This window comes from Pelophylax lessonae (genome assembly GCF_965119305.1).
Source record: "Pelophylax lessonae genome assembly, chromosome: 5".
Classification (NCBI taxonomy): Eukaryota; Metazoa; Chordata; class Amphibia; order Anura; family Ranidae; genus Pelophylax; species Pelophylax lessonae.
In genome coordinates, this window is record NC_138772.1 from 353,818,093 (window position 1) to 353,844,895 (window position 26,803).

Genomic DNA, 26,803 nt, shown 5'->3' on the forward strand with positions numbered 1-26,803 from the left:
TAACACTTTAGCAATTTTTCATTTCAATGGGCATTAAATTAAAAATTAAATTTCTGGCCAATGAAATAAACGCCCAAACTCTGCTAACCTGGTTTGAAAAAACACAGCTTTATGCTTAATGCTGATGCTTAATGCTGATATTCTCCCTGTCACGTGAACCAATAAACCAATGTGCACAAGGCCTTATTGTGATGTGCTATGCAAGGAACATGGAAGTTACACAAGCACAGGTCCCAGGAAGTGAACTTTTCCTGTCCTCCTACTGACCCTGAACTGCTTTATAGAATCTTGATTTAGGGGATTTCAGACAACTTGAATAAAGAAGAGTGACATTTCTGACTTTGGCAGCTTTGGTTTGCTAGCATTAGTAGGTCAGGGTTTCTTTGAATTGCTCTTTAAAATGTAGTAGGAGTTTTTTATTAAATGGAACACACAGGCTGGATAGAAGATACCATCATGGTGACTAGATGACATTTTAAACTAAAGTCAACACCAAGTATAATACAATCTTTTTAGGGAAAATATCATGAATTTAAAACAGTATTAGACCCAAAACCAAACAAATGATATATTTCAGTTTACCAATTCTTAGATGTGGTGGACACTGTTTTTTTTTTATTTTTAGTTTTATTTTAGTTTTATTTGTAAGCTTTTTTTTAATTTATTTTTACCTGGTGATCCAGCCAGTAATTATTTTTTTTTCAATTTCCTTTAACAGACCAAGCTGTCCAACAAAATAGGCAGTTAGAGCATTCAGACAAATCATTTTACTATTTAATAGGAGAGGTGCTTACAATGGTCAGCTTTTAGTCATTTAGTTAAAATCTTTATCTCAAAAGGAAATATAAAACTGTTGCTGTAACAGCTTATGGAGTCCGGCTTTAATTTTTTAGTCACATCCAACTAAATTTGCTAATCTAATAGTTCCATCTCCACATACTGACAATTTTTTTGTCCAAAGGTGTCTCTTTTGCTCCAGTGGGACTGGACTTAAGGACTGGTAAGCTGCAATACATAATATAGCGGGGAAAATAATTATTTGATCCCCTGCAGATTTTGTAAGTTTGCCCACTTACACAGAAAAGAAGGGTCTATAATTTTTTATCATAGGTGTATTTTAAATGGTAGAGACAGAATATCAACCAAAAATCCAGAAAAGAACACATGATACAAATGTTAGAAATGGAGTTGCAGTTCAGTGAGTAAAATAAGTATTTGATCCCCAAGCAAAACATTACTCAGTATTTGGTGGAGAAACCCTTGTTGGCAAGCACAGAGGTAAGACGTTTCTTGTAGTTGATGACCAGGTTTGCACACATCTCGGGAGGGATTTTGGTCCACTCTTCTTTACAGATCTTCTCTAAAACCTTTCAGTTTCTTGGCTGTCTCTTGCCAACTCCAAGTTTCAGCTCCTTCCATACATTTTCTATATGATTAAGGTCTAGAGATTGACTAGGCCACTCCATGACCTTAATAACGCCATGACCTCGCTCTGGCAATACCTCACATGTGTGGTTGAAACACTGTTTTCATTTTCGGGTGTGACTTACGTATGCGTTTTCTTTCGTGCGTGAACTCACAGCTACGTGGACGCTTTAAAAATGTATTTCTCCTAATTATTTTATTTATTTTTTATTTTAGCACTGTTTTAAATATATACAGTGTATATATATATATATATATATACACACAGTCAGGTCCATAAATATTGGGACATCGACACAATTCTAATCTTTTTGGCTCTATACACCACCACAATGGATTTGAAATCAAACAAACAAGATGCCATTTAGCTGCAGACTTTCAGCTTTAATTTGGGGGTATTTACATCCAAATCATATGAAAGGTGTAAGAATTACAACAGTTTGTATATGTGCCCCCCCACTTTTTAATGGACCAAAAGTAATGGGACAATTGGATGCTCAGCTGTTCCATGGACAGGTCAGTGTTATTCCCTCATTATCCCATTTACAAGGAGCAGATAAAAGGTCCAGAGTTCATTTCAAGTGTGCTATTTGCATTTGGAATCTGTTGCTGTCAACTCTCAATATGAGATCCAAAGAGCTGTCACTATCAGTGAAGCAAGCCATCATTAGGCTGAAAAAAAACAAAACAAACTCATCAGAGAAATAGCAAAAACATTAGGTGTGGTCAAATCAACTGTTTGGAACTTCCTTAAAAAGAAAGAATGCACCGGTGAGCTCAGCAACACCAAAAGACCCGGAAGACTACGGAAAACAACTGTGGTGGATGACCGAAGAATTCTTTCCCTGGTGAAGAAAACACCCTTCAAAACAGTTGCCCAGATCAAGAACACTCTCCAGGAGGTAGGTGTATGTGTGTCAAAGTCAACAATCAACAGAAGACTTCACCAGAGTGAATACAGAGGGTTCACCACAAGATGTAAACAAACCCTTGGTGAGCCTCAAAAACAGGAAGGCCAGATGAGAGTTTGCCAAACAACATCTAAAAAAGCCTTCACAGTTCTGGAACAACATCCTATGGACAGATGAGACCAAGATCAACTTGTACCAGAGTGATGGGAAGAGAAGAGTATGGAGAAGGAAAGGAACTGCTCATGATCCAAAGCATACCACCTCATCAGTGAAGCATGGTGGTGGTAGTGTCATGACGTGGGCATGTATGGCTGCCAATGGAACTGGTTCTCTTGTATTTATTAATGATGTGACTGCTGACAAAAGCAGCAGGATGAATTCTGAAGTGTTTTGGGCAATATTATCTGCTCATATTCAGCCAAATGCTTCAGAACTCATTGGACGGCGCTTCACAGTGCAGATGGACAATGACCCGAAGCATACTGCGAAAGCAACCAAAGAGTTTTTTAAGGGAAAGAAGTGGAATGTTATGCAATGGCCAAGTCAATCACCTGACCTGAATCCGATTGAGCATGCATTTCACTAGCTGAAGACAAAACTGAAGGGAAAATGCCCCAAGAACAAGCAGGAACTGAAGACAGTTGTAGTAGAGGCCTGGCAGAGCATCACCAGGGATGAAACCCAGCGTCTGGTGATGTCTATGCGTTCCAGACTTCAGGCTGTAATTGACTGCAAAGGATTTGCAACCAAGTATTAAGTGAAAGTTTGATTTATGATTGTTAATCTGCCCTATTACTTTTGGTCCCTTAAAAAGTGGGAGGCACATATACAAACTGTTGTAATTCTTACACCTTTCACATGATTTGGATGTAAATACGCTCAAATTAAAGCTGAAAGTCTGCCGTTAAAGCGCATATTGTTTGTTTCATTTCAAATCCATTGTGGTGGTGTATAGTGTGTGTGTGTGTGTGTGTGTGTGTATGTGTGTGTATATATATATATATTGTGGGAGATTAGCTCACTGGGATTACCTTTTCCAGGAAAGTAAGGCCAGCATGCAGGAAATTTCTTTAAAGTCTGGTGGGTTGCCAGCTTTATTTAGCAGAGGTTTGCAAATATGTAAAAACAACAAAACAGTAAAATAAATCCTGGGAAAACCCAGGCCGGATTCCGGTTCAGTCTCTCACTACAGAATGTATGCGAGGTGAAATATACCTCACCTTGCATACCATCACAATATATATATATATATATATATATATAGTATGTGTTTATAGTTTATAATTCCAAACATGATTGCTGAAAGCTCTTCCCCACTGCAGCAATTTTCCTTTGCTCTCACAACCTATAAGCATGGTCCCTGTAGGCAAGATTACCCTGATTGGCTCAAAGTGGTGACTCACCCTCTTTCAGTTTTTGTGCTGCTGTACAGGGAGTTATAGCAAGCTATTATCAAAATAATAAAATGGTAAATGTTAATAAAAAATTAGATTTTCTTTAATAAATACATAACTGGATTCAATTGCAATGTCTGCTTTGAATTCAGCTTTAATGATAGAGATTGAATGTGATTAAACTGTTGAGGACCTGTTTATTATAGGAAAGCTTTGAACAGACAAGTGTCTGTAACATAAAAGTTGTGGTTTATATTATGATTCATCTGTCTTGCTTATATTGTTTATATTGTGTGATAAAACAGTTATAAGTACCATCTGGCTTTATCATTACATTAGAATATATATTTAAACGATGTAGAAAAAAAACAAGCCCAGACCTGCTGCTTTCATATCATTGAAGAAGGTGATTGAGGCTAGTAGCTGTTATTCAAGTACACTTAGTACAGAAGGTGCAAGTGGTGAGTATAGAATTCATATTTATGCAAGGGAGTATATGTCTTCAGCCATCTTCGAAAAGCAGCTGCGCCTCCTTGTTGGTCTCAGTAGAGTTCACACAATCTGTAGTCCTTCTTTCTTCATCAGTAAAGCATATTTACAAAAGAAACTTGTGCAAGGCACTTATCAATCTTTTCAGGAGGTATTTAATAAATTGATCAGGCCTAAGGGATCTTAATGTGTACCTGTAGCAGAGTGCCCAATTAGATATTCTGCCATTTATTTTTATTTCTACCTGGCCCCTTATTGGCAAGGTTCACCCATTGATGTGTACTTGCGACCACTGTGAAGTCAAGGTGAAATGAAAGTGAGGGAATATCCAAAATTGGGAGTAAAACAATAAAGGTAATCGTCTAATGAGGATAACTGGTAAAAAGACCATTGTCACTTTAGGAGAGTTCCTCCAACTTCCTTTTACCTCTCTGGGCCAGGAAGTTAAAGAGGTTGTAAACCCATACATTTTTATTTTTTTTTTGCAACCTGAAAGAGAAACACATAATGAGCTAGTATGCACCGCATACTAGCTCATTATTAAATACCTTAGAACGAGCCCCCGCCGTGCCGCCCGCTTACCTGTATGACGGGCGACATGTCCAGTCACCCGTCTTCCGGGATCGCGGCATCTGGCCATCTGATTGGCCGGAGCCGCGGTGACGTCACTCCCGCGCACGCGCGCGGGAGCCGACGGTCATGGCACGGGGCTCTTGAAGGAACGGCACCAGCGGCCGTTCCTTCAGAGCGCATGCGCCAGTGACGTCACTGGCTGCATGTAAGGTAACTATCTCCTAAACGGTACATGTTTAGGAGATATTTACAGTATCTATAGGTAAGACTTATCATAGGCTTACCTATAGGTAAAAGTTGCAGAGGAGGGTTTACTTCCTCTTTAAGGTAAAATTTCCTAATGATACGTAGACAGGAAGAATTGCAGAAGTTTTAACTATCCCCTTCTCTATCCAAAATTATAAAAAGTTTTGGTTATACATATACTGTAAGTTATCTAGAGGTCACTGCCAACACAAAGACTTTGCAGGATTTGGATGTCTTTGTAACAAAAAAAAATGAACGTAGATTTGCTTGGTTTTGTTGCCAGCACCATAAAGTGATTGTAAAGTCTCATTTTTTTTTCTACTAAAATAATAAACATGTTATACTTACTATACCTCCTCTGTGCAGTTGGTTTTGCACAGAGTAGCCGGAATCCTCCTCTTTTCGGGTCCCTTTTCCCTCCTCCTCACCCCAGCAAGCAGCTTGCTATGGGGGCACCAAGTCGAGCTGCAGCTCTGTGTGTCCATTCAGACACTGAGCTGCCATTCAGCCCTGCCCCCTCTCTCTTCTGATTGGCTGAATGAGTTTGATTGACAGCAGCGGGAGCCACTGCTGTGTCTCAGCCAATCAGTAGAGAAAGTCCTGGACAACTGAGGCACTCGTGGACATCGCTGGGCAGAGATGGGGCTCAGGTAAGTATTAAGAGGGCTGAGGGGGGCTGCTGCACACAGAAAGCTTTTTATCTTAATGTATAGAATGCATTTAGATAAAAAAAAACTGCCTCTACAATCCCTTTAATATATAATACAATTTATCATCATTAAGGACTATATATATAACATAATGCATTGTAGTGATAAATCTACCACAAGCTCTTCTTTATTCTGAATTCCATTTAAAGATTGGCAAAAACAAAATTATAAGACAAGACCAGTTCAGCAAAAACCCATGTGCAGTGGAATGATTTAAAAAAAATATATATATATATAGCTTTTGAAACTGTTCTGAAATGCTGCGACTAATATGTAAAGGTGAATCTCTGTTTCTTTTAAGTTCTTTGTATATAAGTTTTCTATTCTGGTAAAAAAATATGTTCCATCTGAAGCTTGGATAAAACCAAATTATGAGACAAGGCCAGTTCAGCAAAACCTATGTGCAGTGTAGTGGTTAAGCCCAGGTTCACTTGGGTTCAGACATGAAAGTCGCATGACTTCTGATCTAACTTTGCCCTGCAACTTCAGTCCAACTTTGATCTCACTTAGGCTCAGTTCACACTGGTGCGACCTGGGATCCTTCTTGTGAGAGCACAAGTCGCATGACATGTCAAATTAAATGTTTCCCTATGAGAGCTGTCTTGACTGATCCGACACAAGTCACCCTGACTTTGGAAAAGGGTCCTGCACTACTTTGGTCCAACTTTGATACAACTTTAATGCCATAGAGTGTAAAAAGTCACATTAAGTGGGATCAAAGTTGGACTGAATTTGCAGGCCAAAGTCGGATCGGAAGTCACTGGACTTTCATGCTGGAGTAGTGTTAACCTGGGCTAAATGTGACTTTTTATATTCTATGGCATTGAAGTCGTATCAAAGTTGGACCAAAGTAGAGCAGAAACCTTTTCTTAAGTCGGAGCGACTTGTGTAGGATCAGTTAAGATGGCACTCAGGGAAACAATTAATTTGACGTGTCATGCGACTTGTGCTCTCATAAGTCGGATTCCACATCCCACCAGTGTGAACCGTGTCTAATATGTAATAGAAAACCAAGTTTTTTTGTTTTTTTTAATATACAGTATACGTGTATCACCCTCCTAGTTTAGGTGCTAGGACGTAAATAGTTAGATTGGTGTAATTTGTTCTTCTGCCTAACGGTGGGGCTAGAGGCAAATCTATCTTCAGCAGATCTGCTTAACAGAATGCTGCAATGTATTAGTTAGGGCTTTTCCTGTGTTCTGGTGTTGTTGAAGTTTGCTTGGACTCCTCCTGCCTTCTAGAAACTAGTAGAGCTTTCTGGAACATGGGTGGGAGTTAGGCAAATAGGCAGCATGAGTATGTAGCAGTCTCAGCCAATTATAGGGGAGGTGCCCCTGAACATGTATTGGCTCATATATATTTAGAGAACATGTGATCTCTAGGTCCTTCCCTTCCCTGGGGGTAGAATGCACCAACCGGCGGTGAGGCAGGCTTGCCACCCCTGGTACGGCACCTGCTGCCATGCGGCCTCAGGTGGCTGACCTGATGGCCTGAAGCTAAACTAAAGCAGTGACCCTGCTACTTCTGAAGAGCTGACTGAAGGGGAGCTGTGTCTGAGAGGATCTGTTTGCAAGTCCAGTGAGCACAAACCAATGATTTAGGAGCCGGTTCTTTTTGGCTACACCTGTGTGCTAGTGCAGTCAGCAGGGGTCCAACTAAAGGGATCGCTGGCTAGTGATCTAAAGAGCTTGCCCAATAGTGATTACTCCATGGGACTTTGCTCAGTTCTACTACTTTTGGACTGCCAAGCAGTCTGCCGTAACTGGCTTGTACCTGAAGAGCTCTGTCTATTTATGCTACACTAACAGAGACTTTGCTCATGCTATTGATTTCTACACCCCACACAGGAGAAGTCTGCCATCTGTTCATTAGCAAGGGACCTACTACTCAATTCTAGATCAGAGTCCCCAAGTTGTGTATAGTTTTATTCCAGGGTATCCTACTAAAATCCCCTACCCTATCCAAGTTCTTAAAAAAAAAACTACAAAAACAACATCCCCTAGACCAGTGATGGCGAACCTTGGCACCACAGATGTTTTGGAACTACATTTCCCATGATGCTCATGCACTCTGCAGTACAGTTGAGCATCATGGGAAATGTAGTTCCAAAACATATGGGGTGCCAAGTTCACCATCACTGCCTTAGACTGATCATTGACTACATCAAGCCTAAGTGTGTGTGTGCCTGGCTGCAGAAAATACCTTGCACTTGGCTGCCAGTGAAGTGAGGACTGTTAGCGTAATACTCAAACGGCTCGTACGGGGGTAGCACTACATATGTTTTCTAGAGAAAATGTTTTGTAATGTTATTAAAAAATACTTTTCTGTAGCCAACCGCAATATTCTATACCTTCCAAATTTCCCTTAGAGTTATGGTAATTTTGGCAACAGAATTGGTATTTAGGATTTCACAGACTAATTTTATCTTTGCCACTAATTGGCTCATTACTTTTCCTGAAAGTCTGCACAGAGCTCAACATCAAATCACAGATATCCTTATCAAATTCCTACAGAAAGGGATAATTTGCACCCTTTTTAAAAGGGGTTATCAATTCACCTTAAAAAACCAAAGCCTAGTACATACTAGAAGATTTTTTTTCCTATTCAACCCAGCAGGGCTGAACGAAAAAAACCTGACAGCTTAGGAGGAGCAGCTGTACTAACTATCTGACATTAGTACATGGATCTCCCCTGATGTGCTATTGTGTTCTGACCCCCACGCCGCCAGAACTCTGCAGTCAGCGCTCCCAGCCATTGACTGAGGGCGCTGACCAGGAGCTGATCGGCAGACCTTTTTCGGGCATGCCCCTTCAACAGAAGCTGGTCGAACGGCTGGTATCTGTTGGACCAGCTCCAAAACACATGGGCTGAATGTCGGCCGGTTTCTATCGAACTGTCCAATACTGCTCGACATTTGGCCATGTGTACGGGGCTATAGATGGAGAAAATTACCTGTGGTTGCAGGAAAGAAATTTGCTCAATTTCCCCATCAACTTAGACAGTGTTGACAGGGGAATCCTTCCCATTGAGCCATTGTGTGTGGAGAACAGTGATTTTTGCTAGCTGCTGTTACATCTGCTAGCAATAATCGAATGTAAAATCTGGCAAGCTGGTTATACCTAAGTTGATCGATCGATCAATCAACTTGGGCACATTCAGCCTGCCCAAACATGGTTCAAATCTTAGCCGATTCCTGCTGAACCAAACCTTGAACCGTCTATGGGTGGCTTAAAAGTAGATCCTGCACTATTTCTTTTACAATGCAGTGTACTACAATGCACAGATCAATGGCAACTATGCATTTTGATGTGCTATAGCGTACTGTATATTTAGGGTAAATTCAGTGCGCAATAAACAATGTATTACAACACCCTACATTGTACATATACAATGTGTTACCATGCATTGTGATAATGGATGTTACCATATGTTTTTGGTGTAAATGAGCACTAAGAGTTCATCAATACTTGCACATATAAAGTGATAGTGACAAATTAACACAATAGTGTTTCTTATTATAACATTGAGACCCATGGTGTGAATATTTATATGGGTTTACCCTCCCGTTTAGCACATTCAACCAGCGCACTGGCATAACTTATGTAAATATCTGCAGAACAAAGGCAGATCTGCAGCAAACATTGTTAAAATCATTGCAATTGTTATACCTGATGTTGAGAGATCTGTTTTTCTGTTTTAAAGCTATGACATTTGTGCATATATCAATAATTTCAAATATACTATATTACCAAAAGTATTGGGACGCCTGCCTTTACACACACATGAACTTTAATGGCATCCCAGTCTTAGTCTGTAGGGTTCAATATTGAGTTGGCCCATCCTTTGCAGCTATAACAGCTTCAACTCTTCTAGGAAGGCTGTCCACAAGGTTTAGGAGTGTGTCTATGGGAACATTTGAGCATTCTTCCATAAGTGCATTTGTGAGGTCGGGCACTGATGTTGGATGAGAAGGCCTGGCTCGCAGTCTCCACTCTAACTCATCCTAAAGGTATTCTATCGGGCTAAGGTCAGGACTCTGCGCAGGCCAGTCAAGTTCTTCCATCCCAAACTCACTCATCCACGTCTTTATGGACCTTAATTTGTGCACTGGTCCAAATCATTTGGTGGAGGGGGGATTATGGTATGGGATTATTTTTCAGGGGTTGGGCTTGGCCCCTTAGTTCCAGTGTAGGGCACTCTTAAGGCGTCAGCATACCAAGATATTTTCATGCTCCCAACTCTGTGGGAACAGTTTGGGGATGGCCCCTTCCTGTTCAAACAAGACACTAGTGCACAAATAAGGTCCATATAGACATGGATGAGCGAGTTTGGGGTGGAGGAACTTGACTGGCCTGCACAGAGTCCTGACCTCAACCCCATAGATCACCTTTGGGATAAATTAGAGCGGAGACTGCCAGCAAGGCCTTCTCGTCCATATCAGTGCCCGACCTCACAAATGCGCTTCTGGAAGAATGGTCAAACATTCCCATAGACCCACTCCTAAACCTTGTGGACAGCCTTCCCAGAAGAGTTGAAGCTGTTATAGCTGCAAAGGGTGGGCCAACTTAAAATTGAGCCCCACAGACTAAGACTGAGATGCCGTTAAAGTTCAAGTGCGTGTAAAGGCAGGTATCCCAATACTTTTTGTAGTGTATTACAATGCGATGCATACTAGCACATTATGCCATTGCCTAAAAGATTAAAAAAAAAAAAAAAAACAGCTATTACTGCTTTAAATGAGATTTGTTGGGATGGATAAAGAAAGAGTAAGATATTGGTGTAAAACCTGCTTTTCCTTATAAGCTTGAACCAATATTTTAGCAAGACAAAAGTGAGTATACTTTTTTTCAGATTCTCAGAGAGTTCTTTGCCATAAGGAGCCATGTTGAACTTCCAGTGACCAGTATGAAAGAGTGAGTGCGATAACACCAAATTTAACACATCTGCTCCCCATTTACACCTGAGACCTTGTTACATTAACGAGTCACATGACACAGGGGAGGGAAAATGGCTAATTGGGCCCAATTTGGACATTTTCGCTTAGAGGTGTACTCACTTTTGTTGCCAGCAGTTTAGACATTATTGGCTGTGTGTTGGGTTTTGAGGGGACAGCAAATTTACACTGTTATACAAGCTGTACACAGGGCCGGACTGGGAATAAAATTCAGCCCTGGAAATAATTTCATACCAGCCCCATGGCATTATTATACTAGCCCAACAGCATAACGTCATTATTTTCTTGTTAATAAAAGGGAAAACCATGCATTTTAAAGCACATTTGAAGAGTGTATTTTATATATAGCTAAGACAGATATGAAATCACATATGGCATTATATATTTAAGCGCAAATTCTGGTTAAAAGTGGTAAAAGTGCGGATATGGTATAGGAGGTGGTCATAGGCTGTGTGGACATGGTAATGGATGACAAGTCAGAGGCTACCGACATGGTACAGGAGATGCAGGGGCTGCGGGCATGGTACAGGAGATGCAGGGGATACTCCATCAGAGCACAAAGCACTCTGAGTAAGGCAGCATGATAGGATACAATACAAGTTGCATCAATACTTTAAATAGATGTGTCAAGTCTCCAAAGATTTACAAGTATGCTAACCTCTTGCTGGAGTCTCTGAAGCCTCTTTGCTTCTTTGCTGTTGTTCCTCCCCCCCCCCTCCTCTGTCTCACTCTCTCTCACTCTCTCTCAGACTCAGTCTCTTCTTCACTCTTCAGGCTCACCTGCGATCACATGCTGCTGGCGCGGCGCGTGAAGTCAGTGTTGTGTCGGGACAGTGGGAGGGATCGGCGTCGGTGCGCCCGTGACAGTTGCAGCCACAGCCAGTCAGTTCCACCCCGCCGTGCAGCCGCCCCGTGACATCATGCAGCTCACAGCGGCTGACGAGTAAATATCGGATGGACCGTCCGTCACACTCTGTCTGGAGCGCAGCGGCCATCATTACAGCGGCCGGCCCCAATGCTTAAAGCGGCGCTGCGGCTGCGGCCCTATCTTAAGGTGGCCCCAGTACACTCACTACTTTACATTGTAGCAAAGTGTCATTTCTTCAGTGTTGTCACATGAAAAGATATAATAAAATATTTACAAAAATGTGAGGGGTGTACTCACTTTTGTGAGATACTGTGTGTCTATTTCCATATGTGTAATGTATACAAATCACTATTGCTACGTGAAGTTTCAGTATAAAGCATTAGTGATCACATAACACTAAAGTGCACAAGTCTGTAGATGTGGTATAGGGAGCAAATGTGAAGTATATAGAATAGGATACTGTATGTACACTCCACATGCCTTGTTATTTTAAAAGTCTGTCATTGTATTAAATCAATGGTGCCCTCTCATTAGGAGATGACAATAGCAGTCCCTGTCTTGAATCTAGATAAGCTCTTTTTTCATGGAAGGATAGCAGTAACCTTGCTCTTTCAAATGACAGTCCTTGATTTGTGTTGTCAAATATGTGTCACTCACAGCACAAAGTATATTAGAAAATAGCTATGGGGACATGATAGTGAAAATAAATACAAACTACTAAGACAAGGATCATCTTGGAGGTCCTTTTGATTTGATAGTATGTGGCGATAACATGCCATAGTTTGCAGTCTGCATGTGGTGCAGAAGGAGCTTTGTGATGATTATCACTCATGCTGTTCAAATCTATATGCCATTATCCAACAGATTAATAGGTTACAAAGCTCCAAAATGAAATCATCTTTAAACACAGCCATTAATAAAAGATGTCGCATTTGTCATTAGGTTAAGCAGGGCATTGGTGGACTATGTAAGGAAAACCTATTTATCTGTGTTAAATCTCTTACTGTCTTTCGTAATCTAATATAAAGAAAAACACTGGGTGTTATCAATACACATTTGTCCTCATTTATGAATATGTGCTAATTAAAAAGTAAAATAACATTAAGGGCTCTTTCATACTAGGAGTCCGTCAAACGGACTCCGTTTATCCCAGCGGCCGATCCCCCACTGAGCAGGAGAATGACAGCTGTTCTCCGTGCTGTGTGCGGAGACACAGCTGTCCGGTCCCCATGCATCTCTATGGGGGAATCGGATGGGAACGGACCGTCGGATTTGACGGATCGGATGTTAGCTGACATGTCTCCGCTGACATCCGATGCCCCATAAAGATGCATGGGGTGACTGTTCAGACCTGCCAAAAAAACTGACAGGCGGATCTGAACTGTCCACCTGTGTGAAAGGGGCCTAAGGCCCTATTCAAACCTGAGCGTATTTCAGCTCGTAAAATGCTTATCTCTGAAATCTCAATACGCCCAACAAGCCAAATTGCATTCATTTCAATAGCCCCTGTTCACATCTGAGCGTTTTGTCACCTGAAGCAAAACACCTGAAGCCCAAAAAATACATGAGCTTCTTTTTAGCAGATTACAAGCATTTTTTTTTAGATGTCAATGCCTGCCAAACACCTGCAAAAAAACGCTTGAAAAACGCCTGAAAAATACCTGAGAAGAAAAAAAAAATGCCTTAAAAAAGCCAAAAAATATGCCTGAAAAAAAGCCTGAAAAAAGGCCTGAAAAAAAGCCTGAAAACTATACGCTTAGGTGTGAATGGAGCCTCAATGTACTGTAGCAGTTACAGAAATAACGTTTTAGTGGGGCAATACATGCGTAGCCAACCTGCCATATGCAGGAGTGTTTCTATAAATTTAGTCTGCTTGGCTACAGTCAGCCAATGAAAATGTATAATTTGTGTCTTGTTCAGCTTTACCTAAGCTCAGCCTAGCTGCCAGTTCTCCCTTCTTTCAGTTGTAGGTGGCACTGTTACCTTTGGCATTAGTATGAGATCACACAATAGGCTTGGGTTATGAATATTTACATCCTTTTCCAGCCAACCAATAGGAGTTTCTGTTCCAGTTGTGCATCATTGGAAAGGGTATAAATATTTGGGGTCAGCTGATGCAAGCTCTCTTCCTCCCCAGGTTGCAGCCTTAGGAGGGTGCATGTGCTGGAGCTGCTTCTTTAGCCCTGCTTGCCTGGATAAGACTAGGCTTGAAACTTAGGCTTTTATGGAACTGGATTTAAAACTGTCTCTATCTGGAGGCAGAATGTAGTCCCAGAGGGTGCTTATGGACTCTTCTGCAGAAGAAGAGGCATAGAATGGAGTCTCAGTTGGTGCTTGTCAACTCCCTTAAAAGAATGCAAGTGGTGATATCTCCTGAAGATCCTGAACACAGGAGTGTTGGTCTTGACTTAGGGCCCTTTCACACAGAGCGGACCACATTGCGATCCGCTCCGGCACTTTTTTTTTCACGGAGCGGATGACACTTGTGTCATCCGCTCCGTATGTCCGCATATCATCCCATCCGTTTGCGGATGATATACGGACATAATGTAAGTCTATGGGCATTGCGGATGTCAGCAGATGACACCGCTGACATCCGATTTTCCTTCCTTTACGTTTTTTTAATGGAGGAAAAAATAGGGTTCTGTTCCGTTCCAAAAAACGGAACAGAACTGAAAGGAAGAAAATCGGATGTCAGCGGATGGTCATCCGCTGACATCCGCAATGCCATTGACTTACATTATGTCCGTAAATCATCCGCAAAAAAATAGGATGATTTGCGGACATACGGAGTGCCCGTGTGAAAGGGCCCTTAAGGGTCCTTTTCCTGTTCATTGATGTGAAAAGCACGGGAGTTCTGCTTTAGCATGTAGCATCTGTAACCCTCTCTCCCATGGTGTCCTGAGTAGTCAACTCTCTTTTTGATTCACCTAAGTGACTGGCGCTCATCTATTCTCATTTGCCATTATTGCGTGAGATTTACACCCTGAAAAGTCAGCCTATCCTGTCTCTGGAGGAACCATCATGCCAGGGTGGTGCTACACATGCATTTCATATGTTGTACACGCTAAAGAGTCATAGTTGGGCTTATGCAGTAATATTAATGAGTATGTAAACCCAATATTTATTAATCCTGATATGTGCATGATGTACCATGTACTTGTATGAAAAAGTATCCTGTTCTCTTTGTATTGCTTCCTTTCTGTGAATTCCTGGTGTTCCTGCCAGTCCCTCTGCTTTCCTATTAAAAACTGATCACACTAAGCAAGAGAATACACAGCTTTCTGGCTAGGCTGGGAACTCAGCCTGCTCTGAGCAGACTTGTCCTGACAACCCCCCCCCCTCCCCCGCACAGCCTTTTACTGGGAAGTTCGGTGTGCTGCTGTGTCTCCTCCCCAGCTCTTATGCAGCTGAGAACAGAGGGAATGTGATCACTTATTAAAAAGGGGGAAAAAACATGTTCATAATGTTTTTTTTATATATTTTTACACAATTTTTTTGCCTTTCATTTTTATTTTAAACTGAATGAGTGTTTTTTCAAGGTGAAGGTTTAGATACTTTTTACATTTCTCTATACTTTCATAACAGGTTTACTTCTAGAAAAAAAAAATACATTTGTAATCTTATTTAACAGATAATTCCTGGGCCAGACATTTCAGCCTGAGTGTCATTACCTGTCAAATGCCTGACTTATTTATTACAATATCTCCCAGGTCTTGAGAAGGTATAACTGTGTAAAGGGGAGTTCCAGTCCCCCAAGTCAAATTTTCTTTTTTTTAAAGTCCGCTGTAATTTCTTCCACCTTATCTGCCACATTTAGGTAGTTTCTATAGTGTATTCCTTTTCATTTCAGTTTAAATAAAGAAAAACAACCTTGATCTCAGACGCTGGCAGGGTCCATGTCCATTGTGGGCATCTGAAGCCCTCTGGTATCTATTTCCGGGATTAGGTGCAGCTGGATACCCAGCATGCACCTCCCCGACCTCGCACCTGCGCAGTAATGTCACCCCGTGGTGCTCCTTTTTACTGACACATTACCATAGCAATGGCGACATCGGCGGAAGTAATGTGAGATTTCGTCACTAGGCAATTCGCAAGGACTGCTGGGATACATGACACTGCTATCCCAGGAGCCCTTGCAAATCACATAGTGACGCAATTGCCTAGGCGGTCGCAGCAGGAAGTACTGCAGACAAATGAAGTAAAAAAAGGTATTTTATTACCAAAAAAAAAATTAAAAATAATAAATAGCCACTGGTAAAAGCGCTTGCAATGCCTAAAATAGACATTACAAGAAGAAAAAAACGTGTGGAACGTGGCTTTAAACAGCAGAGCCCTGAGGTTTTTATTACATTACTCTTGTCTTGATTATGCTGTCAGATATTCTCGGCAGTTAGGAGAGAGCATGTAAGGTTCAGGCAGCTGACACTCAAGCTGAAATGTCAGGCTCAGACATAAAAGGTAAAGCTAAAGCCCCGTACACACGCACAGATTGTTGGCCGACCGATCGGCCGTCTTTTGTCCAGTGTTGTTTGTTGGTTGAAATGTGCTCTAGGCTTGCACTGGACTTTTGTTGGCCAACAAAAACCAACTTCAGAAGTGATGTCATGTGATGGTTGACTTTCCGTGTGTTTTTTCTTCTCTGAGCATGCCCAGTCTTGCTCATCTCATTTTTGTCTTCCGAAATCTTTACTGACTGAGGAACAATCGGCCGTTCTGTTGTTGGCCAACAAAAATTTTATAGCATGCACACCAGATTTTTTTCGGCCGAAAATTTGCAGTTGGTTGTCGGAAGCATCATACTAACAAGCCGACAATCGGCCGATTGGACGTTGGCCAACAATTTACGGCCAACAATCTGTGCGTGTGTACGGGGCTTTAGTAAGGGGCAGATTTCATAATTTCACCCAGCTAAAGCATTTTAAAGCTGAGAATTCAAATTTCTGCAAAAGCCTAATCGCAACCGATCCTAGATGTGCTAGTCAGTCAGAGAATAGCAGCTTTCATCACATCAAGGTTGGCAGTAATTCCTCTAAATTGCCATTGAGTAACTTTGCCAGTGGGAGCAAAAAACCCTAAATGCTGATGTTTCACAGCAAGAAGTCTTCAAAGCTACCAATTTACTTAAAGTTACACTCCAGGAAAAATTTAAAGCGGTAGTATCCCGCTTTTTTTACACTTTTACCTACAGGTAAGCCTATAATAAGGCTTACCTGTAGGTACAAATAATATCTCCTAAACCGGCACGGTTTAGGAGATATTTGCAGTGCATGCAGCCGTTCGCGCGAGCGGCGCATGCGCTCTGAAGGTCCACGGGGACCTTCAGTTTTACTTGCCGGGAGCTTGCCGGAAAATCACTCCCGCGCGCATGCGCGGGAGTGACGTCATCGCGGCTCCGGCCAATCAACAAGTGCAAATAATCATTGAGTTGCTAGTGCTTATGTGCCTTTATTCCACAGAGATCAAACTAGGTTTGTTCCAACCTGCCAAACCAGTGGTCATACAGTATATATCAATCATAGTTTTGAAACTAAATACAGTTTATAGTCCTAATCTTTGTTGCCTGCAGTCTTTCTTTCAACTTTATCAATTTATCTACTAGATTAGGAACTGTCTTTGGTCATGTTTCAAAGCAAAGCTGGAATCAAAAGCAGGATTGTAATGTCATAGAACCGTATATATGTTTGGTATTATTCATTAGTACTGTAGATAGCACTAGTATTTTGATTGTATTCTCTATTGTAAACTATAGTAGGGTTATTTTGTGTATAACCCAAGAAATGATTTCACATGTAGTACTGTACATGCAGAATTACATTTTCTTCAGCTATAGCGTGTAGTCACATTCAACTGGATACCGCTTGGATTATAAAACAAGTCCAGTTGAATGTGATCAACTACTACGTGCTATACCATGACCTAAATAAATAAAAATCTTCATAAACAATGTCTACAGCTGTTGTATGGGGACAAGTAAAATACCTTATAAATCCTTTCAAATTCAATTATGTGTTGAAATCTAGAATGCAATTACTGCAGAGAAAGTCCAAAGAGTGAAGGATCGATTCATGTCTGCATATGATGTCACTTCAGATGGCCGTCTACAAATACAAGAGGTATGTAATTGGCCATCAGTGGTAACTGATAATATAATGGAATATTTTAAAAGCACAATGACATGTAAAGTCAAATGTTGAAGTCAATGGGGGAGGCTCAACAGCCAGGCAACCAGTATTTACTGAATGTCAATGATAACAGTCTCTGCACGTCAGGTTTACTTTAATGATTTAAGAGCCTCAAAGAGATATATCATGTCTCCTGTCTATTGGGGTTTTCATAGAAATATACTGTATAAAAAATTCAGTGCTGCAAGTAAAACAGGAGATTTGGCTTTCAGACAAGTTGAAACTGAACCAGTTGAAATTGGTCTACATGTAGTTTTGGAGCAAATTTTTGGGAGAGAAGACCCTGTGGTGGCTCAAGCCCTTGTACGCTCAAACCCTGTTCTACTTCATCTAAAACTATGGAAAGGGACTTGGATACATTTCTACAATGTTGATTTTCTAATATTTCATATATCAGGGGGTGCATTTAAAATCCCCACTGGCTGCCAATGTAATAGTTTAGTTACACTGACCACCAATGTAAGGAGGGGCATTCTGCCTACTGATAACTAAGAACAAGGTAGCATTCTTTTATTGGCCACCAATATATGAGGGAATATTCCTCCCATTGATGATCAATAAAAGAGGGGAAATTCTTCCCACTGACCACCAATGATAGCAGAGGCATTTTTCCAACTGATCGCCAATGTAAGAAGGGGGGTGCTTTTTTTCCACTTACTAATGATGTAAGAAGGGGCTTTTTTCACCTTGACAGGAATTTCAAAGCAGTCAGCTTTTATTGTACAAGGTAAACATCCTCATCCAGAATCTGTCATCAGAAAACTTTCTTTCTCAGCATGGAGAGATTTCATTGAAAGCCTAGAAACAGCTGCCCATTGAGCTAGGGCAATTTCTGCATGGGCTTTTCACACTCTGAACTTGCAGCTCTTGGTTGCTAAGCAGTCAATTCTGAAAGTCTCGGCTTTCACAACAGGTGCTAAAATCTCTCAGAAGAGCACATCGCATCACCAAGTCAATATCCATACATTCAATAATTTTTCAAATATGTAATAATAACAAATACCTAAAACATCAGACTATTTATAGTATAAATAAACTGACGTCAAAAATAATAAAACCACCTCACCTACTGTACATATTGACAACACAATTCCATCTTTTTCACAATTATAATATTGTAATGCATGAGTATGAAATCATCTTTACAACTTTAACTTACTGCAATAGTAGGCTTGGACGAGCATAAATATTTAGTATGGAAATTTGGAATTGTTTGCATTCTCCCTTCGCTGCCAAACTGAAGCTATAAAAGTTATTTTCTGTTGCCTATAGCTGTTTACAGATTGCTCATAAAATACACACTATTCCGCATATTTAAAGTTTAGTAACGCAACATTTTGCAAGCAAACCATTAGGTACAAATAATGGCTTTTTTAGTTTATTTGACACCAATGGAGATTTATTAACACCCCTGCCCCTATATTACAAAATAATTTCAGTAATAATCATCCAAGTAAATTAATAAATATTAATATGCCAAAAAGAAATACAAACAAGGAAACGTTCCCTCTATCCCAGAGCTCCACATCTCATTCATACACAGACACCGATATCACAAATTGGATATTTGACAGGCAATTAAATCCCTAAAAAAACACTTAGTGCTCCAACCCTTGTTACCCATCTAACCACTGCTATTACCTCCATGATATATGGCAGCTCATTCTCTGGAGAGTCATAAAGCGCAAACATTGTAATGCCTCCCAAACCTCCACAGACCTGCACACATAGTCAAATTATATTGGAATTTTTGTTTTTTAATACTCATGTACAGATTCTTGTGAATATCTTGGCTTCTAGAATAAATAATTTCTTCAGCTGGCTTATTCACAAGAATCAGGTCAGTGTCAAACCTTTAAGGCAGGCAGGAGATAATATAAAAAGAGCCTTGCATCTTGCCTGTTCCCGTTCTTTAGAGACAGTGCTGCTATCCCTTGATGTTTGTAAGGCTTTTGATGCAATCTCCGTATTTTTTTTTTTTTTTTTTTTTGCTTTTTGAAAATGGTGCTTCACAACTGATATTTTGCCTTGGGTTTCTGTCTATTATGTCCAGCCTTTGGCTTCCATGTAATACATGAGCTTTGAACCCTAACCCTGCCCTATATACCAAGGAACATATCAAGTCTGTCCCCTTAACCCCATATTATTTATACTGGCCCTGGGAAAACCTGGCAGTCCAATCCTTTAATTCATAGACTTAAAATCACAAACACACAGCATAAGTATTTGCTATTCACAGACAATATCTTGTCACATACCGTTTCTCTTTATATATCCCTGCCTAATCTAATGCATACTCTCAAGTCCTTTGTGGACATTCAGGCTAACATATTAATGAAGCCAAGTCCAAAGTCATGAATATTACCCTAGAATTATAAAAAGAGGACATGCTCACTGAAAATAAGGGTTTACCATCATCCCTAATGCAATTTATAAATAGATGAAATACCCCCTAGGGACTTTAAAAGTAACCACAAAGTATCGTTTGATTAAAAAGGCTTTTAACATTTTATTGATAGCAAAAAGGTATAGTACATTAAAATAAATGATGGCTTATTGGTTTATAGTAAAAAATAAGGAGTGACATTATGCACTGTAATCATGCACTAAATGTACACAAGCATTACATACTGTATGTTCTATTTCCACATAACACAGCCTCTTGATGTCCTTGTAAGTAAATAAACACCCAAGCTGTGTTATGTGGAAGTCGAACATATGTAATGCTTGCATACATTTAGTGGTAGAAAAAGGTGCGCTGTCCCTTTAAAAATGTAATTACTTAGTGCAAAGAAGAAATTAAAAAACCATGAGTTAAAACTATCATTTGAAAGTCCCAATATATATTAGAAAATCGTATTAGTGCAATAATTCATAGTAATAATAAAGTTCATCAAAAGCAACCTCTAATTTAATGAGAAGTCTATATAAAATAAAGGCGAATAAAGTGCTCAGTGCTTAAAAACTTCCGCTGATCAGTGCTCCCATACTCATAAGTGCTCCTTAAGAAGAGAGGCCTCTTACCAAAAAAAGAATGATGTCGAGTTACAGAGATCTAGAAGTGCACACACTCTTTCCCCAGGTATAATGGGTTCACCGGCAGCAGACTTCTGAAGAAACTCTTTCATTAGCAGACTATAAGGACCAGCCCTTTAAAGTCAAGAGACCACTCTCCGCATAGGCATATATAAAATACAAACAGAGAGAAGCTCCTCTGTTGATCCTTACAGCAACGTCTCCGCTCTAATGCGATGTATACATTTTAGTGCATGATTACAGTGCATAATGTCACTTCTTACTTTTACTATAAACCAATTAGCCGTTTTTTTTAATTTACTATACCTTTATTGTATGATTGCTCTCAATAAAATGTTAAAAAAACGTTTTAATCAAACAACGTTGTGGTTACCTTTAAAGTCCCAAGGGGGTATTCTGTCAGTTGGAATATTACCCCACAGCCAGATGCACTTCAAAAAACTCAATCCAACTACAAATGTTGAAATATTTTTGAAATATAAATATAAAAGTACCTCTGTTTATGCATTGCACTTTCAAGATTTGTAACAAGTGTTCTGCTATTTCGTTTTGACCCATTGACACATTTAGCAGTATAAAACTCATAGAGGTATTATCATGGATCTGTCAAAAGGTAAGTAATGCAGAACAGTTTTAGCTGTGGATTTGACAAGAGAGAGACAGCATGTGTGTCCCATATCCACCCAACCATTTAGAGAAGCTGTACTCGGGAACCTTTACTTAATATGTGAAATGCTCTTGGGGACCAACATTCCCCTTTTCTGACATCAAAGCAACATTAACTAAGGCCACAGAAAACATTTCAAATTCCCAGAATACCTTATACCTGGGTTAGAAGGACTAAGACAATGTATGGTACATTACCTAGAAATGCAGCCTTATATTTCAAACTGGGTATAAAAATACTATATTTGAAATTATTTGTTGTAATAATAACATCAGTGGCTGCTGGTAATAATAATATTTAGCAAAAACATTGATAGATTTCTTTTTTTATGTTTAAAGTAATGATTATTGTATCTGCATGTATTTTTAGCTTAGTTTAGTGCAAATAATGTTTTATGTAGGGTACTCTTAGTTTTTGCATAGTATTAAAAAGTTGTGCACCCTTATGTAATTATTACATTTTGATTATATAGATTATTCTAAGATTGTTCTAAAGCATTTATACTGTATTTTTCTTGCAGCTTGCAAATATGATTTTGCCAGAGGATGAAAACTTTCTGTTACTTTTTCGCAGAGAAACTCCTTTGGATAACAGTGTGGAATTTATGCGAGTAAGTGAGACTAAGGGGTTTCTACTCACAGTGATTTAACTTTTTTAATTTAGTTATACAAGTTTATGCAAAAGAACTTTTACCAGGACTGATTCATAAGTAAAAGGTTTAGTAGATTATCAGAAAAGAATGTTGGTTTACACTTGCTTCGACTTTAACGTACATTAAAGCACTTACTGCTTCAACATGCTTTTTTGATGTGTTTTTGATGCTCCTGTGATGCCTCCGTGATGTTTCAATTATGCTTTTTTGAAGCTTTAATGAAGATTAGCAAATGCCCTGTGTGCGTTGATTTTCTGTTTGTTTTAAAGGAGCCCAGTAGAACCCTGGCTCAGTAGTACCCCCACTCAGCAGATCCCCTGCTTATTAGTACCCTCATTCAACAGTTCCCCTGCTCAGAGGTACCCCCAGCTCTGCTGATGCCCCAACCTCAGATTCCCCAACCTTGTTGATCCCCCCACTTGGTAGTAACTCCCAGTCCTGTTGATCCTTTTGTTTGCTGATCCTCCTCTTTCTCCAGTCCCTGCTCATCCTCTGCAATCCATTGATCCTCTTCTACTCAGACCTCTCTTTCTGGTCCCTGCTCACCTTCTGCTATAGCGTTCCCATGTTTCACACTATGTGAACCATCTGCTTGTTGCTCCACTCCAGTCTGGACCTTGCTCACCTTCCTGCTGCTCCTCGTTGCACACCAGATGTGACGTCTGCACCAGACACTCCCAGAGCCAAAAAAGACAGCTGATAACGTCTTTCTGGTTCCCTTGTTGGTTTCCCAGTGCATCCTGGGATATTTCATACCTGCAATACTTCCAAAACAAAGCAATGTTAATGCTGAAATAAAAGCCTTCAATATCTTCAGGTGCTGTAAGCAAGCATTGTCATAGACTTTTATGGAGGCTTTGCAGAAGTTTTGAAGCACCAAGAAAGCAACAGGAGGTATCATTTCTGAAGCAAAGCAAACTAAACACACAGTGTGAATGGGACTGTAAGGTAACTATTTTATTTAGTGACAGGTTCTTTGATTAGCATTTAGAATGCTTTGAAAAATGTGTCCAAAGCCACATTTTGAAGCTAGTGTAAAGGAGCCCTAAAACAAATGTGGTATAGTGAGGAATACTAAAACCAAGGGGTCATCTAGCCTATATACCAGATCCCTTATATATGGAAGTAGTTATGTGAGACCTCAAGGACTCTTTAGAGGTGGAGGAACTAGGTTTTATTCCTGTGGTCACCTGGGACATCCTCATGAGGTAGTGAGTCAACAAGCAATGTTTATAGAATCAAACTTTGTTAATTGCAAAAAAGTTATATATGGTATACGTATTACCAGCAAAGATTGTGGGATACAGTATGTAGGTCATACGACAAGAAGACTATGTGAGAGATTGGTCCACAGAATCTGGTGCAGCCATGCATAGTAACAATCAGCTTCTATGTTAAGTTAAAAACCGATTACTACTATGGACAGCTGCTCAAGATTCTGTCTGCACCAGTTTTAGTAAGTCTCCCTGTCTGCACCAGTTTTAGTAAGTCTCTCCCTATGTGGCAGAATTCAGGACCTCTTGCAGAACATCAAAATAATATACTATCTAATGTGGTAAAACATTTTATCTATGTACATGCTAGAAATGTGAAAAGTTTAAAAATGCAAGTTATTGAACACATAAAAAAAACAGTGAGGGATGAGGATATGTTTTCAAAATTGTGTCGCTGCGAGGTGTATTGAATTTTTACTTTAGACACCTATTTACTGGTTGGCCTGAATTTTGAATTGGATGTCTCCCATTATTATAATTAATGATGTTATACATCTCATTATGTTTTTCCTTCCCCACAAGGACTCTTTGATATTCACATACTAGCATTATGAAGCTCTTTTGCACTCTTTGTAACAAGATAGATTAGTAAGCATCAGCCATCATTATCTTATTTTTGTACTTATTTTATTATGATTTGCTGCCAATAAATATGATGGCTTTGTTTTGGGTTTATTTAGCTGACAGGATGATACTGGTACATGTTTGACAATTCGGTGTTTCCGGATGTAGGGTGGCAGGGTAGATAAAAATTGATGAGTTAAAAAAAAAATCAAAACAATCTGATTTTGTTTATTTAAATTGTGCTTTTTTTGATTTAAATCTTTTTTTTTTTAATCAAATTTATTTTATTAAATTGCTTATGGAGTAAAAATATATCTAAATATAGTTTTCTATTTAAGATTCATAATTTAATTTATTCAGCATAAAATAAAGCTTAGGTATGTAGCATGAGGCTGTATATTCTGCAATATTTACATTTTTGGTAAACTCATTCAATAAATCAACATGCACTACATTGATGCATTCACACAATATCACAGTAACTACCAGCAGGAATGAGTCATTTTATTTAAAGAGCACCTGTCATTTCAGATCCATCATGGCAGCGCCTGTTAGTGGGCATCCAGTCACCTGCTGCCGTCACGTCCCTCACCTTGTTGGGTCACTGCCATCCCATTAACCACTTAAGCCCCGGAGGATTTGGCTGCTAAAAGACCAGACCCCTTTTTTCAACTTGGCACTTCCTGACTTTAACTGATAATTGCGCGGTCATGCAAGGCTGTACCTAAACGAAATTTACGTCCTTTTTTCCCACAAACAGAGCTTTCTTTTGGTGGTATTTGATCACCTCTGCGCTTTTTATTTTTTGCGATATTAATAAAAAAAGAGCAAACATTTTGCAAAAAAATGACATTTTCAACTTTGTCTTTTAAAAAATATCCAATATACTCAATTTATGTCATTTTTTTTGGCCAAAATATATTTAGCTACATGTCTTTGACAAAAAAAAAAATCAATGAGCGTATTTTTATTGGTTTGCGCAAAAGTTATAGCGTCTACAAACTATGGTGTAAATACTGAAATTTACGAAGCTTTAATTTCTGACTGCCTATCTCATTTCATGAAGTGCTAAAATGGCGGGGCAGTACAAAACCCCCCCCCAAACTACCACTTTTTGGAAAGTAGACATCCTAAGGAATGTTCTGAGAGGCATGTTGAGCTCATTGAATATTTCATTTTTTTTTACACAAAGTTGTCATTGAAATGATATATTGCTCACACATGCCATGGGTATATGTGTAATTACACCCCAAAATATATTCTGCTGCTTCTCCTGAGTACAGGGACACCACATATGTGAGACCTTTTGGGAGCGTAGCTGTGTACGGGAGCCCGAAAACAAATCACCACCATCAGAATTTCAAAGGGCGTACATTTTTCATTGCATTTTCTCACTACCTATAACGGTTTAGGAGGCCCTGAAATGTCAAGATACCACAAAACCCCCCCAAATGGCCCCATTTTGGAAAGTAGACACCCCAAGCTGTTTGCTGAGAGGCATGGTGAGTCCATGGAATATTTTAAATTTTGCCACAAGTTTCGGGAAAATTACAATTTTTTTTTTTATTTTTTTTTTTTTACACAACGTTGTCACTAAAAGATACATTTCTCACACATGACATGGGTATATGTGGAATGACACCCCAAAATACATTCTGCCGCTTCTCCTGAGTATGGGGATGCCCCATGTGTGAGACTTTTTGGGAGCCTAGCTGTGTACAGGACCGCAAAAGCCAATCAACACTCTCAGGTTTTCTATTGGCGTAAATTGTTCATGTCACCTCTGCACTACCTGTCAAAGTTTCGGAGGCCCTAAAATTTCAAGATAGCACAAACCCCCCCCCCCCCCCCAAATGACCCCATTTTGGAAAGTAGACACCCCAAGCTATTTGCTGAGAGGCATGGTGAGTCCATGGAATATTTTATATTTTGCCACAAGTTCCGGGAAATATATATATATATATATATTTTTTTTTTTACTCAAAGTTGTCAGTAAATGATATATTGCTCACACATGCCATGGGTATATGTGAAATGACACCCCAAAATACATTCTGCTGCTTCTCCTGAGTACAGGGATACCCCATGTGTGTGACTTTTTTGCAGTCTAGCCGAGTACAGGTCCCCGAAAACCAGTCCCCACTTTCAGGCTTTCCAAGGGCGTAAATTGTTGAATTCACTCCTGACTACCTATCACAGTTTCGGAGGCCCTAAAATTCCAAGATAGCACAAAACCCCCCCAAATGACCCCACTTTGGAAATAGACACCCCAAGCTATTTGCTGAGAGGCATGGTGAGTCCATGGAATATTTTATATTTTGCCACAAGTTCCGGGAAATATATACAGTGGGTACGGAAAGTATTCAGACCCCCTTACATTTTTCACTCTTTGTTATATTGCAGCCATTTGCTAAAATCATTTAAGTTCATTCTTCTTCCTCATGAATGTACACACAGCTCCCCATATTGACGGAAAAACACAGAATTGTTGACATTGTTGCAGATTTATTAAAAAAGAAAAACTGAAGTATCACATGGTCCTAAGTATTCAGACCCTTTGCTGTGACACTCATATATTTAACTCAGGTGCTTTCCATTTCTTCTGATCATCATTGAGATGGTTCTACACCTTCATTTGAGTCCAGCTGTGTTTGATTATACTGATTGGACTTGATTAGGAAAGCCACACACCTGTCTATATAAGACCTTCCAGATCACAATGCATGTCAGAGCAAATGAGAATCATGAGGTCAAAGGAACTGCCTGAAGAGCTCAGAGACAGAATTGTGGCAAGGCACAGATCTGGCCAAGGTTACAAAAAGATTTCTGCTGCACTTAAGGTTCCTAAGAGCACA

At 39.8% G+C, this 26,803-nt stretch overlaps 1 protein-coding gene across 1 annotated transcript in view; it reads left to right on the top strand.

The window, feature by feature from the left end:
- Nucleotides 1-26,803, top strand: part of SCGN (secretagogin, EF-hand calcium binding protein) — a 109,752-nt gene that overhangs the window by 10,139 nt on the left and 72,810 nt on the right. Inside the window, exons 3-4 of the mRNA XM_082259262.1 lie at nucleotides 17,594-17,686; nucleotides 21,979-22,068. Coding sequence (XP_082115388.1) covers nucleotides 17,594-17,686; nucleotides 21,979-22,068 — 183 coding nt within the window. The remainder of the gene's footprint in view (nucleotides 1-17,593; nucleotides 17,687-21,978; nucleotides 22,069-26,803) is intronic.